Raw genomic sequence first — 15,419 nt, 5'->3', positions numbered from 1 at the left:
GATTAGGTGACAACGTAAAGTCAGATGGTTCCGAGCTATAGTATAGTAATTGAAATTGAAAAAAAAATCCCCTATTTCAACATTAAACGTGGTATTTATAGAGATGACAAAAGGCATATGCCGGGTTCTCGACATGCTTGACACATGTTGCACATGCAATTGACTAACTCATGAACAATGCCACGATGTCCACGTATTTGCAATATTACTAATCATCCACTAAGTGATGTGCTCGGGTACAAAGTCATGAATATAGGTCTCAATCTTGAAGTAGTCTTGCTCGGTGCGAATTCCCGATCTAAGTATGTCGAGGTCGAACAAAGTATAACGTTGACGAAGAGTTATCTTGGTCATCATGTTTAAGTCGAGCACATCAAGTTAGTATTCAGTCAAGGTCGGAAATGGTTTTTTTAGTGACTTGACTTGATACTGAGCAAGTATACTATATGCAAAGAGATGTATATTCGAATAATATTTCCAATCAATAACCATATTATCACACCGTAATAGCTGAACACATCACTATGATTATATTTGATTAATAATAACTAACAAGGTTGGTGTGGTGGTTCAACACCTCTACATGGAGCAAATTATTTAAGGATTAGACTTCGCTCCCTTTCATATGGGAGTGCAACCGGGTGCAACTAAATTACTTTTCTCAAATTTGGTGTTTTTTTTTTTTTTGGGTTAATTTTTGTCTTTTAAGAGTGGAAGAGAGAGAAGGAGCGTGAGAAACCCGACAATCCGCCATGGGAATGAAGGACGAGCTAAGAGCAACACTCACGCAACCTCTGAAGCTAAAGGGTCCATACAAGCCGACCGGTGCGTTTGCAGTAGAAAGCCGGTACTTCGATGGAGTTCCACCGGCGGCAACCAAAGCCGACTGCCCCATCAAGTACGAAGGAGCTCGCCAACTAGAAGATTACACCATCTCCCCTAATGGCCGCGATAAGATCGGCCGCATTATCTCTTACCTTCGTCGAATTGCCGTAGATTCTGTCTTCAACGAGTCTCTCAATATCGTAGCCGGTGAGAATTCCACTCCCCCTCATTGGACAAATTACATAGTAACGAAATCTGATAATTATATTGAGAAATTGAAATTTTAAATTCAATCCACTGGTAATTGTTACAGAACATATGCGATAGGAGAATAGAGGAAGAGTCTTTAGTTCCCAAATGGCATATTTTTGCATATTATTCAAGCTATTAGTAGAGGTGGAGTTTTTTCTGTTAATTATTAAATAATGTTTGGGTTTTTAAACTATTTTAATTTTTGCAGCAGTATGTATGAAGTTATCTAGGTTTTCCTATGCTCTGTGAACAAAAAAAAAAACAGAAATATTTAAAAAAACTGGTAGTTGAGTCATAATTGGAGCAATGATGGTTTAGGAACTCTTTAGGTTGCACTATACTCTGTTTTAGCTGTTTCATTTGTCCAAAAAGGTGAAATGGAGGTAAAGCAAAGCATGTTCTCTGCTTAGAAAATGTTAGGCCACAAAGTGTTGTGCTCATAATGACTTTAAGGTGAAGCAAAAAATATTTCCTGCTTAGGCAATGCTTATTTTTATTTATTTTCTTATGAACATGCCCCTCTATACCGATGGTGGTGGGGCATTATTCCAAGGAAACTAATTCAACCCCTAGAAAGTGGTATGTGTGGAAAAGGAACAAAACCTTTCAATGCTAAAATGAGTGCATCAGTGTCATTAAAGCATGATGCCCTTAGAAAACACCAAGATATACAAAACGAATGCAACCTATCATAAAAAGAAAGAAAGCTATTTATATCATAAAAGGTGATAACCTTAGGTAGTTAGGTTACCTCCTCATGTAGCTGAGGGCAATGTTTGGTTTATGTTATATTATATAACCTTGGTAATGTGAATATTGGAATATTTATATGTCCTTGTTTAGTTTCCGGGAATGTGAGATTTCCAAGAAATATATATATATATATATATATATATATATATATATTTTTTTTTTTTTTTCTTTTTTGAGATTCCTGGGGTTATGTGATATAACTCAAACAAAACACTTCCTAAACTTTGGTCTTTGATATTTATCTAGCAAAAGAATACCTTTTCGATGTTCTGGGAGGCCAGAATTTCCAAAGAAGATTTGGATTGATGTGACACCTCTATTGCCTAGAGAGTTGGCCACTGTGTTGGCTTATCTGAAACAGTGAGATATAAGATCCATTTAGCTTTTCAAGCATCCTAGTAAATAGTAATTTCCATGTGCTCTCTCAGGATGATTCAAGGAGGTTTAGACTTCAGAGAGTCTACAAAAACTATTTGCAAGCACTTGTAAATCAAGTTGAACACCAACTGTTTAGAACCCAAACTGTAAACATTTTCTTTTAGACTTTATTCTTAAAGCAAAGCCTTAGATACTGCTTGTGTATACCAAAACCCAGATTTACTGCAAAAAACCAATTTGAAAATAAATATATTGCTTTTTGTTTGTTCTGAGAGCATAAGGTTTAGTATGCGCTTGTTTGTGTGTGTATTTTGATACAAATAAGGGGACTGAGGATTCAACCTAAGATGCTGTGGCCTCTTATGCTGAGTTTCAAGCTATGTCATTGGATTTACAAGGGCATTGGCAAGGTTTCTTATGTATGTGAATAGTAAAGACACTTCCCTTTTTTCCCCTCTTATGTTTGCTGCTTTTGAAGGGTGAAAGATTGACATTAGTACAAAGAGGTTCTACTGGACTGGATAAAATTCCTTCAGTAAACCTGGAAGGTGAACAGATTCATCCATTCTAGAGCATGTTTTTATCTATTATTCCTCTGCATCCTGTGGTTTTCCAATGGTAACAATAGCCTAATCGGTGGTTTGTGTTTCTCCTTACTGTAATCTGCATTTTGATAAGTAGGAATGATAACATCATTCAGAATAAGTACAGGGGAACAAATACTCCCTTTAGCCATTTCCTCTGCCAAAAGGGTATTTTCTTTCTCAATCTAAACGAGGTCCATTGTGTGCTAAAAAAAAAAAAAAGAAGAGGTCCATTGTTGTTTCTTAAATATTTGATGGCAATGCTTTGGAATTCTGCTTCAATTCCCTTCCCATTGGTGCTTGTTGATTTTGTAGTGTGTACCTTGGTCTTCTCTGTCACGGCTGTTTTTCAAATCGTATCTTTACACTATGTTGATCTCCTAATTCTTTGTTTTCTTGATTGAAGGATCCTTTGGTGTACATCTGAAGACTCTAACAGGATAATTGCATAAAGAATCTAATTCTTTTTATATTTACATTTGTGTACAAGCAATGTTATGCGATTTATTGTTTGCATAGCAAATCTGAGGTTAAGCAAAGTGTGTCGTTTACTGTGTGCATCTATGCATAAATATCTGCATGAAGTTAGTGTGATGCTGAACTCGCATGCATGTTACGAGGGCTTGGACCATTTGAAATATGGATGAAACAACTGCACACTGTTTGCATTAAGTTTCTTGTTCGTACATTTACTTGATTAGTCAATCACTACATTTACAGAATTTAGAACAACTGACTCTTTCACCGGATTTACATCAGAGACGTACACAACCCCTTTCCTGTTTATATAAGTCATTTGTTGTTTCTAACATCTTCAAACATGTCAGGAGGTTGGAATAGGGTGGTGAAGGCAGCACCGAAGGATCATTTCCCTTCACGCTCTTCTAACAACAACGAGAAACAAGATCGTAAGGCACTGATCGTGGATGAGGCAAATGCAGTGCTGAAGAAATCCCAAGAAAGTATACTACAGAACCAGAAGCCGGCAGCGTGTGCCACTACAAAGCTTGACGAGGAAGCGCTGGACTCTCCTCCTCCTAAGAAGCCGTTGGACGAGCAAGCCGAGATTTCTGTGCCAGCAAAAGACAGTAGAAAGAAGATTTTCATTCGCTCTCGACTGTAGAGGATACATCCATCAATCAGGTTATATGAATTCCCCCTTTTGTTTAGTTCTCCTTACTATGTAACGATGTAACATTAAAGTATTCCTAGGTACAATAAAATGGGATTTTGAGTTCACATAACGTGTCTATTCTTATGTCTGAATTTCATAAGCTAAAAGCTCGTGAGACAAAACCCAACAGTTTGGAACAGTTGGTAAGCGAGTCTCGTATGTGGAACAGAGATCGCAAGTGACAACTATGAAAGTGAGAGATAACTTGACAGCGACGATGGAGACCGCGGCCATACAAAGCTTCATCGGTCTCTTTCCTTCCCCACATAGGCCTCAGCCAGCTCCTTGCCACCATTCTTACGCGCTATGGAAATTTGGGAATGTGAGATGAATTGATTGTTTTGAAATTTGCAGAGCTGGAAATGAGCGAGCCTTCCCATACTTTACAGTTCTTCATCAAATTCAAAAGTCAACCAATCTTTTGATTCGCGGGAAAGCTTGCAGTTCAATGAAGCCGGTAAACGAATACAAAGAAGTAATTAGTTTAGTTGTCTATAACTGAATAATTGATCGATTCAAACTAATAAGGTTAGTTGAATGAAGCTCGCATTATGATCTAGCCGGTAAACGAATACAAGGAAGTAAGTAAAGTGCATCTAGAGGATAAGCAGTGCATCATGGACAACGTAGTTGACCGAACGAGGTCAAGACAATTAAATCAAATTTCTTCATAACAACTGCCCAAACAAAATTATGTCGCGCTGGTACCCCACACGGCGATACTGAACAGTATCCCTTGAATATCGGGGCGTGGTCCCTCCCATCCCATTAGTTAATTTACTTTCCTCAATTTGAAAAAAAAATTGCATTAAAAAGTAATTAATCGAGTGAAATATGATTATTATTGTGAATCTTGATACAAAAAGTTTATACCTTTAATTAACAATGTATACATGAGAGGCTTGATCTCATGATCTCCCATTTAAAAAAGTCAGTCACTTGACCAAAAGATTCTTGGCGAGTTATTATACTTAAGCAGTGGCAAAAACACAAATGAATATTAGCTTTAGGAATAAAATTAAGAAAATTTTACTCCGTATTATATTAAGCTAGAGAGGACAAGAAGAGGAGGTGGATGTGAACACTGGGGATTATGGGCCTTTATGGCCATGTGCTTTGGTCCGGCAATGCGGCTGTTAATATAACCTGGTTTAGCTTTCAAAATCAAAATTAACTCAAGTTATTATTTCAAAACTATAGTGTTTGGTAACAATGACTAACTTTTACTATTTGACTCATGATCAGGGTTTGCAGTATCTCGATTCTTATATGACTTCATTGTTGTTATTACAGTATAGCGATAAAGTGGATTAAATTGATCAGTTGGTAGAGACGAAAAGATGAGTAATCTTTTCTGAAGTGATATTTTTCTATTGAAAGAATATTTTTTGTTATTTAAATAGTTGATAAGTTAGTGGTTAAATTATAGGAAAAAATTTCTTGTTGGTTGTTACTAGTTTGAAGAGATGAAGTCCTTGGTACTTGGTATATTCTTCATAATATCTACCACCGTCATCAACGGCTGATGACATGCAAATTTGCAATCATTAACAAAATTAATACGGCGGATTAACTAATTGCATGGCATCTTGGAGTGAAGTGGACAACACTAAGCATCAAATCAGACCATAATGTCCTTCGAAACCAGCTGTTTTGTTACAAATTGGGCAGTGTGGGTCCGACCGATTCTCCACCTCGCGATTTCTCTGTAACATGACAGCCTAATCAACAGCCTGGAAAGAGCTGTTGGTGTTATTTTTGCACTAAAAACCTCCGGTCTGCTTCTTCATAGTGCCGTTTCCATTGTGGCATTGAGCTATAACTAATCAATCGCTACATTTCCCTCACTTTTGACCCACACCCACTCCGTTTTTGAGGCTTGTTGGGGGTTCTTAGCTCCAGTAGCGAGGTAAGGATAGTGGAAACTGAAAAAAGATTGGATATTTATCTGTCTTAGATGTGATTTTAGTTGCATTTTTGCTGTTGCAGACATATGTTAACTTGATTGTTGTTGTTGTAGAGCTTTGTTGTACTTGAACACTGATTTGGGTAGATCTGGGATGATTGGGTTGTGGGTTTCTTGACAAATAGTTGCTTGGATTTGAGTGTGGGATGATTGGGTTGTGGGTTTCTTGACAAATAGTTGCTGGGATTTGAGTGTGGGATGATTGGGTTGTGGGTTTCTTGACAAATAATTGCTGGGATTTGAGTGAGTGGCAGATTCAGATATTCAAATCTTGAATTGCCTTTTGACATTGTATTTGTTCAGACCAATTGTGGTTTATAGTGTTAAGGATTTGGGATTCTTAGGATGGTGAATTTGAGAACAGAGATATGGGTACCTTTGATTTTAGGTGTTGCTATAGTGTTAGGTTTACTGGGTGAAGGGTCATATGGAGCTTTCACTCCTGTGGATAATTACTTGCTTGCTTGTGGATCTTCACAGAATGTCACATTTCTAGGCCAAACCTACATTCCTGATTCAGTTAGATCCTCGGTTTATCTGAAAAACGGGGGAAATCCTGTTGTTGCCACTGCCAATTCTAGTGCCCCGTTCCCCGTTTACCAATCTGCTAGAATTTTCAGCAGCACATCATCTTACAAGTTTGATATTAAGCAAGAAGGCCACCATTGGCTCCGCCTCTATTTTTACCCGCTTCCAGGCCACAATTTAACATCTGCTTCTATCACTGTAGTTACTGAAAATTTCGTTCTCTTGAACAATTTCAGTTTCGCGAGATACAATGGTTCCTACCTCTTCAAAGAGTTTGTGATCAATATTGCTTCGGATAGCTTGGTTCTTACTTTCATTCCTTCCAACAACTCTATTGCGTTTGTTAATGCAATTGAAGTTGTTTCCGTCCCAGATGAGTTCATCCCTGATGGGCCACCGATTGTTTATCCTTCTGGCAATTTTAATGGCCTTTCTGAACTAGCCCTTGAAACGGTTTATCGCCTAAACATGGGCGGCCCTCTGATTACTCCTCAGAATGATACCTTAGGGAGGACTTGGGAGAATGATATGAAATATCTCCACGTGAACAGCTCTGCTGTGAATGCTTCGGTGAGTCCATCAACCGTGAAGTATCCACCTGGTGTCACGCCTGAAATAGCACCGAATTGGGTTTATGCTACTGCTGAAACGATGGGGGATGCTAATGTTGCCGATGGGAATTTCAATATCACTTGGGTGTTCCCGGTGGATCCAGATTTCATGTATTTTGTCCGGGTTCATTTTTGCGATATTGTGAGCAAATCTATGAATTCTCTGGTTTTCAATCTTTATATCAACGATCACATTGCTTTAGCTGAGCTCGAGTTGTCTAATCAAGCTGGAAACTTGGATGTGCCATACTACAGAGACTTTGTCTCCAACTCGTCTGCTGATTCGGGTACTCTGACAGTTAGTGTTGGCCCGGATCTAGATTCCGATGATGCAATCATGAATGGTTTGGAGATCATGAGGATTAGCAATGAAGCCCGAAGCTTGGATGGGGCTTCCCCCGTCGAGAGTCTCCTAGTGTTGCCTCGAAAAAAGAACAAGACGGCTATCATTGTTGGTTCTGCTGTTGGAGCCTCGGCTGCTTTGCTGTTGATTGGTTTGTGTTGCTGCTGTGTAATACCTCGAATGTCAAAGGCGCCCGAACAGGGACAAGGGCATCCTTGGCTTCCTCTTCCGTTATATGGAAATTCTTTGACACTGACAAAAATGTCGATGACTTCTCAAAAGAGTGGAACAGCGAGCTGCATATCCTTAGCTTCTTCTAACCTCGGCAGGTTCTTCAGTTTCCAAGAAATAATGGAAGCAACTAACAAGTTCGATGAAAGCCTGCTTCTCGGTGTTGGTGGTTTTGGGAGGGTCTACAAGGGTACACTCGAAGATGGAACGAGAGTAGCTGTCAAAAGAGGAAACCCGAGGTCTGAGCAAGGGCTGGCTGAATTTCGAACCGAGATTGAGATGTTGTCAAAGCTTCGCCACCGCCACTTGGTGTCTTTAATTGGCTATTGTGACGAGAGGTCTGAGATGATACTCGTGTATGAATACATGGCTAATGGCCCTCTTCGAAGCCATCTTTATGGAACTGACCTCCCACCGCTCTCATGGAAGCTGCGTCTCGAGATATGTATTGGGGCAGCTAGGGGGCTGCATTATCTCCACACGGGTGCAGCTCAGAGCATCATTCACCGAGATGTGAAAACGACCAACATACTCTTGGACGACAACTTCGTGGCTAAAGTTGCTGATTTTGGCCTCTCGAAAACTGGACCCTCGCTCGATCAGACCCACGTGAGCACTGCTGTTAAGGGCAGCTTCGGATACCTCGACCCCGAGTACTTCCGAAGGCAGCAGCTCACGGAGAAATCAGACGTGTACTCATTTGGCGTCGTGCTGATGGAAGTCCTCTGCACCAGGCCCGCTCTGAATCCCGTCCTTCCTCGGGAGCAAGTAAACATAGCCGAGTGGGCAATGACTTGGCAGAAGAAAGGGATGCTGGATCAGATCATGGACTCGAATCTGAAAGGGAAGGTGAACCCCGCCTCCCTAAAAAAATTCGGGGAGACAGCAGAGAAGTGTCTGGCTGAGCACGGGGTCGACAGGCCTTCCATGGGCGACGTTTTGTGGAACTTAGAATACGCTCTGCAGCTCGAGGAGGCCTCTTCAGCTCTCACAGAGCCCGATGATAACAGTACTAACCATATCTCTGGCATCCCATTGACCCCCCTCGAGCCATTTGACAACAGCGTAAGCATGATCGAGGGGATTAACTCTGCAACAGACGACGATGCTGAGGACGCTGCCACCAGCGCTGTCTTCTCCCAGCTCGTAAACCCACGTGGAAGGTGAGACCAGCAAAATCCCGGTTTTATGCAACAATCTTGACCATTTGGCATCCCCATTTTTTTGGCTTTCTGGCCTCAAGATCAAGATTTTACAGGAAAGTGATCTAGTATAAGTGTATAATTGTTCTATACTGGGAAATTTAGACATTAAAACTTAGTAATATGATTCAATATGTATTGTAAATGATTTCTGAGCCAAAAGGATCTCTTCAAAATGTGCTTGGATTATCAACAGATCTGTACCACTGTTTTTCTATCAGTGTATCTTTTTTATTTCATACTATTGTTCCTGAATCCTAAAAATGTGCTGTGAAGAATCTGTGGATATTCAACTTCATGAATCCTTTGGCTGTTGTTTCAACTACCTTCATATTTATGATCTTTCATACTTTGTGATAGAGGGCTTTCAGGAATCTTTCTTGGAGCAAAAAAGACTTTCTTACCACAACTTTATGGGTTAAAATTTGAGTTGATTTGGGAATACTATTGAAAATGTTCCATTTCATTACGCGGAAATGTGCATTCATGTGTAAATAAGTGTGCGCGAGTGTGCAAATTAGTCAGTAGTTGTGCATGCGTATAGTAATGAGTGTGCATATGCGGTAGTGTGCATGCCTGCACGAAGTTGTGTGCAAGAGTGGTTCCGTGTGAGCTGCACATTGAAAAATACAGAATTGCACACAATATACAATCTGCCCAAAAAACAATCCAAACCCCGTACCACGAAACCAACAACAAACTCCGAATCCTAATCGTTTGATAAACAAAACAAAACACCAAACAACATCCTATAATAGTAGCGCTAAAGGGGAGATGCACACAACACGCACACGAATGCACATAAACAAAACACCAAACTAGAAAACCCACACAGAATTCCAGAAAGACACCAATGAGTCCACTTTTACAATACTATGTAGGCCTGATCCATGATATAACAATCGTTATACCCTGCACCATGGTGCACATAGCAATGTGCACCACGTACGTAAAACGACGTCGTTTCGGTGTTAGTGGACGCGGACGCGAATGACTTCAGGGAATTCATTATCTATAATACACATAATCATTATCTAGAATACACATAACGTTTGCCTAGAATACACAGAATGTTTGCCCAGAATACACAGAATATTGAAACAAAATACACAGATGTTAGTGGACGCGGACACGAATGACTCCAGGGAATTCATTATCTATAAATCTATAATACACATAATCATTATATAGAATACACAGAATGTTTGTCCAGAATACACAGAATATTGACACAAAATACACAGAACTCATCCTCCTAACATTCGAATGCACAAACACATCACAACCTGTGTTAATAACATGAATACACAGAATATTGACACAAACTACACAGAACTCATCCTCCTAAACATTCGAATGCATAAACAATCACAACATGTGTTATTAACATGAATACACTAAACGGTTGCCTAGAATACACAGAACGGTTGCCTAGAATACACAGAATGATTGTCTGGAATACACAGAATATTAACATAAATACAGAGACCGACCGAAAACGGGAATCATGATTTCCAAAAAAACGGACAATTAATTTACAATGCTCAAAACGACGTCGTTTAGATACGTGGTGCGCATTGCTATGTGCACCGTGGTGCACGGTATAATTTGCCATGATATAAATTGCCAGTATTTTGCTCATGTTCAATTTTTTATTATTTTTTTTTAAAAGCAAAAAAAAAAAAGTACAGTCGTTTTGGGCCAATGCGCTATTAATTAAGAACTGGGCCTGTTAGAATGTGTTCTAGGCCGATATTCCCTCAAAGCCCAAGCCCATATGCAATGTCCAGTTCCGCTTCGTTCTCTTTCTTCCCTCCATCCCCTATCTTCCTCAGGCTCAGGGAAAGCTCAAAGCTCTTTGCACTCTGTAGTAGAAGATGTTGGTCTTATCCTGCGCCACCTCTGCTTATCCTACGCACAAATTTATAGCTTCTAAATCCAGAGTTCAAATGCGCTCGAACAGTCGAGTCTCAGTTGCTAATCTTCATCACTCTGATACTCCCTTTGTTCCTGAGGTAAATTACATTTCTCAATCGTTCTATCCTTATTTTAAAACAAATATCTATTGAAAAATGTAAGCGTTGTTAGTTTTTCAAACTTTTGATGTATAGATATGATGTTATAGTGAAAGATAATAAAGTTTATTAAATTTTCTCACAGTTCACTCACTTGTTTTATAATTGTTCTTTTTGGAATTATGATTTTCTTAATATGATAAATATAGTGTAAATAAGTAGAGTTTATATTGATCAGCAGCAGCAAAGTGAATTATATAAGTAAACTGATGCAAAGATAGGAAGAGAGAAGATAATAGTAGTTTGATATGTATCTTGGGGAATGAATGTGGACTGTCTGCTTGATTGAGGTGCTCTGTTTAGGTGGAAAAAGCTGTGGATTCTTTGTCTAAAGAGTTCAGAGCAGTGGATTATCTGGTGGCACGAAATACTGCCCGTGTTCTCAAAGCGTTTCAGAATGTCAGGGTCGGGTCTCATGTAAGTTTTGTTTGTGAACTTTTGTTTGTGATTATGTTATGCCTCAATGTTGCTTTGATGTGGAATTATATATCAAGAAATTGGTTCCAATATGTTAAATGTTTGCCTCACATATGACATATTTATCTCTATTTAGTGCATCCTTGTTTAGGAGTGTATTTATATTTGGTTTTGGAAATCCACAAATGCACTTTTGACTCTTAATGTTTTGATCTACTTGTATACCTTTATCTTCATAGTCAGTTCTATTATATATGCATTAGTTTTTCAGTGGCAGCACAGGTTATGGTCACGATGAAGCTGGGGGACGTGAAGCTTTGGATCTTGCTTTTGCAGAAATATTCGGTGCTGAGTCTGCAATAGTTCGAGCTCAAGTTTGCCATCTTTTTTTACTTGTGCCTTTTTCTTTCTTAAAGTGAGGTTTTCTCTTTTATTAATATTCATACTTCCTCCACAGTTCTTCTCAGGTACTCATGCTATCACTTGTGCTTTGTTTGCTTTCCTAAGGCCAGGGGATGAGGTGAGGGTTTCTTTTTATTAATCCTTTTCTCATCAATCTTACGATGTTCTCTATTTATATCTGCAATATGAATGTGATTTGTTGTCAGCTTCTGGCAGTTGCTGGTGCACCATACGATACATTAGAGGAAGTTATTGGGAAAAGGGAATCTCATGGACTAGGTTCCTTAAAGGATTTTGGGGTGGAGTACAGAGAAGTGCCAGTAAGTTTCTCATATTGACAGTATAACTTGAATTTAGCAGCTTCTTCACTTTTTGAGGCTCTCTGACCTTTTATCTCCATCTGGGTCTGGTTTAAGCTTGCAGAGGATGGAGGACTCAACTGGGATGCCCTTAAGATTGCTCTGAAACCTCATACAAAATGTGCACTAATACAGAGATCGTGTGGTTATTCTTGGCGGCGCAGTCTGAGTGTAAACGAGATAGGGAAAGCAATAAAGATAATCAAGGTAAACTTCATGCCAGCACTCATTTGATGATAAAACTACTAACTTTCCTGTCACAAGTCCCAAAAGGAGCTGCTAGAACTTGTGCTTTACTTTCTGTTTTCAATCTCAAAATATAAGCTTTGCTTCTCCAGCAGCAGATTACTTTTAGAGTTTTAATTTTTGACAAATGTTAAAATGTTTCTAAACCTTTTCACTTTTGGCGCTCCAGTGTATAATACATTAAATCTTCTATACAGATGCAGAATCCAAATTGTTTGGTCATGGTGGATAACTGCTATGGTGAATTTGTGGATACCATTGAACCCCCAATGGTGGTAAATATTGTTACCATCCTTTTAAAGCACATACATGCAAACACATATTTTCCACTTCTCTAGTTTAGCATTAATATTTTGAATGGGCAGGGTTCAGATCTAATTGCTGGTAGTTTGATAAAAAATCCTGGTGGGACTATCGCACCATGTGGTGGATACATTGCGGGGAGGAAAAAATGGGTTGAGGCAGCAGCTGCCCGTCTCTCAGCTCCAGGACTTGGAGTTGATTGTGGATCAACCCCTGGTGATATAATGCGAGCCTTTTTTCAGGGTCTATTCCTTTCACCTCAAATGGTCGGGGAAGCAATAAAGGTATCTTATTTCATGCCATGTTCTTTTATCCACATGTTTTTCCATTACCTTTGCCTTGCCATGATGGATTCACATATTTCCCCTTTTTTGAACCTGTATTACAAGGGGAGCTTCCTTATTGCTGAAGTCATGGCAGCTAAAGGATATAAGGTGCAGCCACTTTGCCGGGTCCCACGCCATGATACAGTGCAGGTTGGTTTATCAAATTTTGAAATTAATATAAATTTAAAATCCTAACATAAACTCCAGGACAAAGTGCATAACTGCAGAAGCTGTTTGCATCAGGCTTATCTAGGGAAGAAAAATGCACATAATCCTATCTCTGCCTTGTTACAGTTCTTGAACCCATGACCTAATGGTCAACCAGTGACCACTTGGCCACCACAAGTCCACAACAAACCCAACCTTATTCTTTCACTGTTGCAAATGCCATAATATTCACATGCAATTATCTTGTCATTTTGATCCTGCTTTAATGATGATTTTCAGGCTGTACAACTTGGCAGCCGTGAGCGTTTGCTTTCCTTCTGTGAGGCCGTGCAGCGAGTTTCTCCTGTAGGTTCTTTCACCAAGCCTGTTGCTGGTGCAACCGCTGGCTATGCATCGGAGGTATCTAATGAATATAGTTTTAAGCATCATCCAAGGATGATTTTTCAATTTTATTTTGTTTGCATTCTTATGCAAAGGCCCTACTGGACATACATTTGTGCTATTAATTAATTACAATATTCAAAGACATTTATCAATTATAGGAACTTACAGTTTTCTTCTACTCATCTCTGAATTGTAACGTTCTCAAATGTTAACATGTGAAGTAGGTGATCTTTGCCGATGGCACCTTTATTGATGGGAGTACAAGTGAACTCTCATGTGATGGACCGCTAAGAGAACCCTTTGCTGTTTTCTGTCAGGTATCATCTATGTCTTACATTTAACTGGGAATGTTTGGACGTACTAGAGCTGTTGAACTGGAAATTGGACTCATTTGCAATATAAATCTTTTCATCTAGAACCAAAACTAATCTCTCTTCAAAAATCTATTCTGCTTGGAATTAACAATGTAGGGCGGCACCCATTGGACGCAATGGGGACTAGTTCTCGGCGAGATCTTGAAAACGCTATAAAGCAAGTGATAAAGGCATTGAACTTTGATTTGCACTTAAACCCGCCCACAATGAATGGCATCCTTCACGCAATTTGAACCAAAGCAGGCTCTTGAGGTAAGGATTTTGCAGACTTCCTAAATGTATAATGCCAGAACACTCTTTCGGTTCAGCTTCTTAGGTTGTTTTGCTGTCTGTAGTCCTGCAGATCCATTGCATTTCAACATTTGGGGGCAACAACACTTCTTATGCGCACGCACGTGCACACACACATCATTCTCTACCTCGTGATAGTGGCCGGCTGGCATCCCAAGAATGTCTGGATGAGGTAGATAAAGTCAACTTCAGGTTACTGGAAAATCTTGATTTCTGTTTTTGGCTTTAGTTGTGAACTTATTTGGCCCTTGCTATTGCAACATTTGTTAGTGGCTTCAGCCTTGTATTCTAATCTTAGAAAAAAAAAAAGTTTTCGATAAATTTCTTGTGTGCTTCATATATTGGTATTTACATTTCGCGAGATAGAGATTAATACAAATGAGGTTCGGTCGGTTCAGAAAATTTTTCAAGGACATTACTGCATACATGCGAATTTCTCGTGTGCATGGCATAGTAGAATAGTAGATGCCTTTCATTGGATTTTGTATACGAGGACGTTAAGTTCCAACTTACAATTGTTGATTAATTTCTGCAAGCTATGTTGATTTGTGAGATATGCCAAAATAAATATTTATTACTCGATATTATTTTTGGATGAAGTGAAAAAATTCTTAATCATTATTTGAAAGTGATACGAGATTTATATTCCACTCATTTGACTACCCATTTCAGAAAAAAAATATTTATTATTTTGTTTTGCCAAACGGTTGCCTAGAGAACATTGGAGATTCCCATCCCTTTTTATGAATTAAAAAAATATAATTATTTGATTTTTATTTAGACTAATAAGATAAAATAAATTAAGTTAAAATTCGATTGAGATAGCGTATGCTTCGTGGCAAAATTACTAATGTCTTCATTAAGAGACTCGTTACAAGGTAAAGATATGTTGTCGTCATAACATGTCAAGGTAGAATTATTCAACTAGGTTCGATGCCTCGATTAGTGTAAAATAAGCTAATGACTCAAGTCTTTTTACGATCACTCATTTGAATCGGTATTGATCCCGCAACCAGAATATCAACAATATTAAATTAAAAATAAATAAATTCTAAATAACAAACATCAAACATTTTTCATAGGACTTTCAAATTATACTCCAATTATGTTTCTTGATGTGTGGCAATTGACAAGTATGGATTCGACGTTTTTATTTTATGAGTTTAAAAAAAATTGTCTATATTAAAGATAGGGAAAATTGTACTTTTTCCCCCTATGTTATATGCT

General features: G+C 38.8%; 3 protein-coding genes across 5 annotated transcripts; all 3 read left to right on the top strand.

The window, feature by feature from the left end:
* The first annotated feature begins 717 nt into the window (after positions 1 to 717).
* Positions 718 to 4,031, top strand: LOC116020946. The gene is made up of 2 exons (XM_031261519.1): positions 718 to 1,032; positions 3,620 to 4,031. Exons 1-2 carry the CDS (start codon positions 753 to 755, stop codon positions 3,913 to 3,915), a joined length of 576 nt encoding a protein of 191 aa, XP_031117379.1. The 5' UTR covers positions 718 to 752; the 3' UTR covers positions 3,916 to 4,031.
* Positions 4,032 to 5,691: 1,660 nt separating this feature from the next.
* LOC116020945 (receptor-like protein kinase THESEUS 1) lies at positions 5,692 to 9,145 on the top strand. The gene has a single exon (XM_031261518.1). The coding sequence runs from the start codon at positions 6,278 to 6,280 to the stop codon at positions 8,810 to 8,812; it is 2,535 nt and encodes an 844-aa protein (XP_031117378.1). The 5' UTR covers positions 5,692 to 6,277; the 3' UTR covers positions 8,813 to 9,145.
* Positions 9,146 to 10,601: 1,456 nt separating this feature from the next.
* On the top strand, positions 10,602 to 14,605 carry LOC116019195 (uncharacterized protein YnbB-like). Of its 3 annotated transcripts, none has more exons than XM_031259338.1 (13): positions 10,604 to 10,862; positions 11,226 to 11,339; positions 11,603 to 11,713; positions 11,797 to 11,859; positions 11,948 to 12,061; positions 12,158 to 12,307; positions 12,544 to 12,621; positions 12,712 to 12,933; positions 13,039 to 13,125; positions 13,423 to 13,542; positions 13,752 to 13,844; positions 13,998 to 14,153; positions 14,237 to 14,605. In XM_031259338.1, exons 1-12 carry the CDS (start codon positions 10,725 to 10,727, stop codon positions 14,055 to 14,057), a joined length of 1,350 nt encoding a protein of 449 aa, XP_031115198.1. In that variant the 5' UTR covers positions 10,604 to 10,724; the 3' UTR covers positions 14,058 to 14,153; positions 14,237 to 14,605. The 3 variants fall into 3 exon arrangements, with proteins under 3 accessions (XP_031115199.1, XP_031115198.1, XP_031115200.1); XM_031259340.1 differs by having other exon boundaries at positions 10,720 to 10,862; positions 11,611 to 11,713; XM_031259339.1 differs by lacking the exon at positions 14,237 to 14,605 and having other exon boundaries at positions 10,602 to 10,862; positions 13,749 to 13,844; positions 13,998 to 14,039.
* The last annotated feature ends 814 nt before the right edge of the window (positions 14,606 to 15,419 follow it).

This window comes from Ipomoea triloba, chromosome 5, assembly GCF_003576645.1.
Source record: "Ipomoea triloba cultivar NCNSP0323 chromosome 5, ASM357664v1".
Classification (NCBI taxonomy): Eukaryota; Viridiplantae; Streptophyta; class Magnoliopsida; order Solanales; family Convolvulaceae; genus Ipomoea; species Ipomoea triloba.
This window is presented reverse-complemented; position numbering and strand designations above follow the sequence as displayed.

Coding starts and splice junctions, on each gene's coding strand:
- LOC116020945 (XM_031261518.1), top strand. CDS start 6,278: ATGGTGAATTTGAGAACAGAGATATGGGTACCTTTGATTTTAGGTGTT.
- LOC116019195 (XM_031259338.1), top strand. CDS start 10,725: ATGTTGGTCTTATCCTGCGCCACCTCTGCTTATCCTACGCACAAATTT. Junction 11,340..11,602: donor ATGTCAGGGTCGGGTCTCAT/GTAAGTTTTGTT, acceptor TATATGCATTAG/TTTTTCAGTGGCAGCACAGG. Junction 12,062..12,157: donor TGGAGTACAGAGAAGTGCCA/GTAAGTTTCTCA, acceptor GTCTGGTTTAAG/CTTGCAGAGGATGGAGGACT.
- LOC116020946 (XM_031261519.1), top strand. CDS start 753: ATGGGAATGAAGGACGAGCTAAGAGCAACACTCACGCAACCTCTGAAG. Junction 1,033..3,619: donor GTCTCTCAATATCGTAGCCG/GTGAGAATTCCA, acceptor CAAACATGTCAG/GAGGTTGGAATAGGGTGGTG.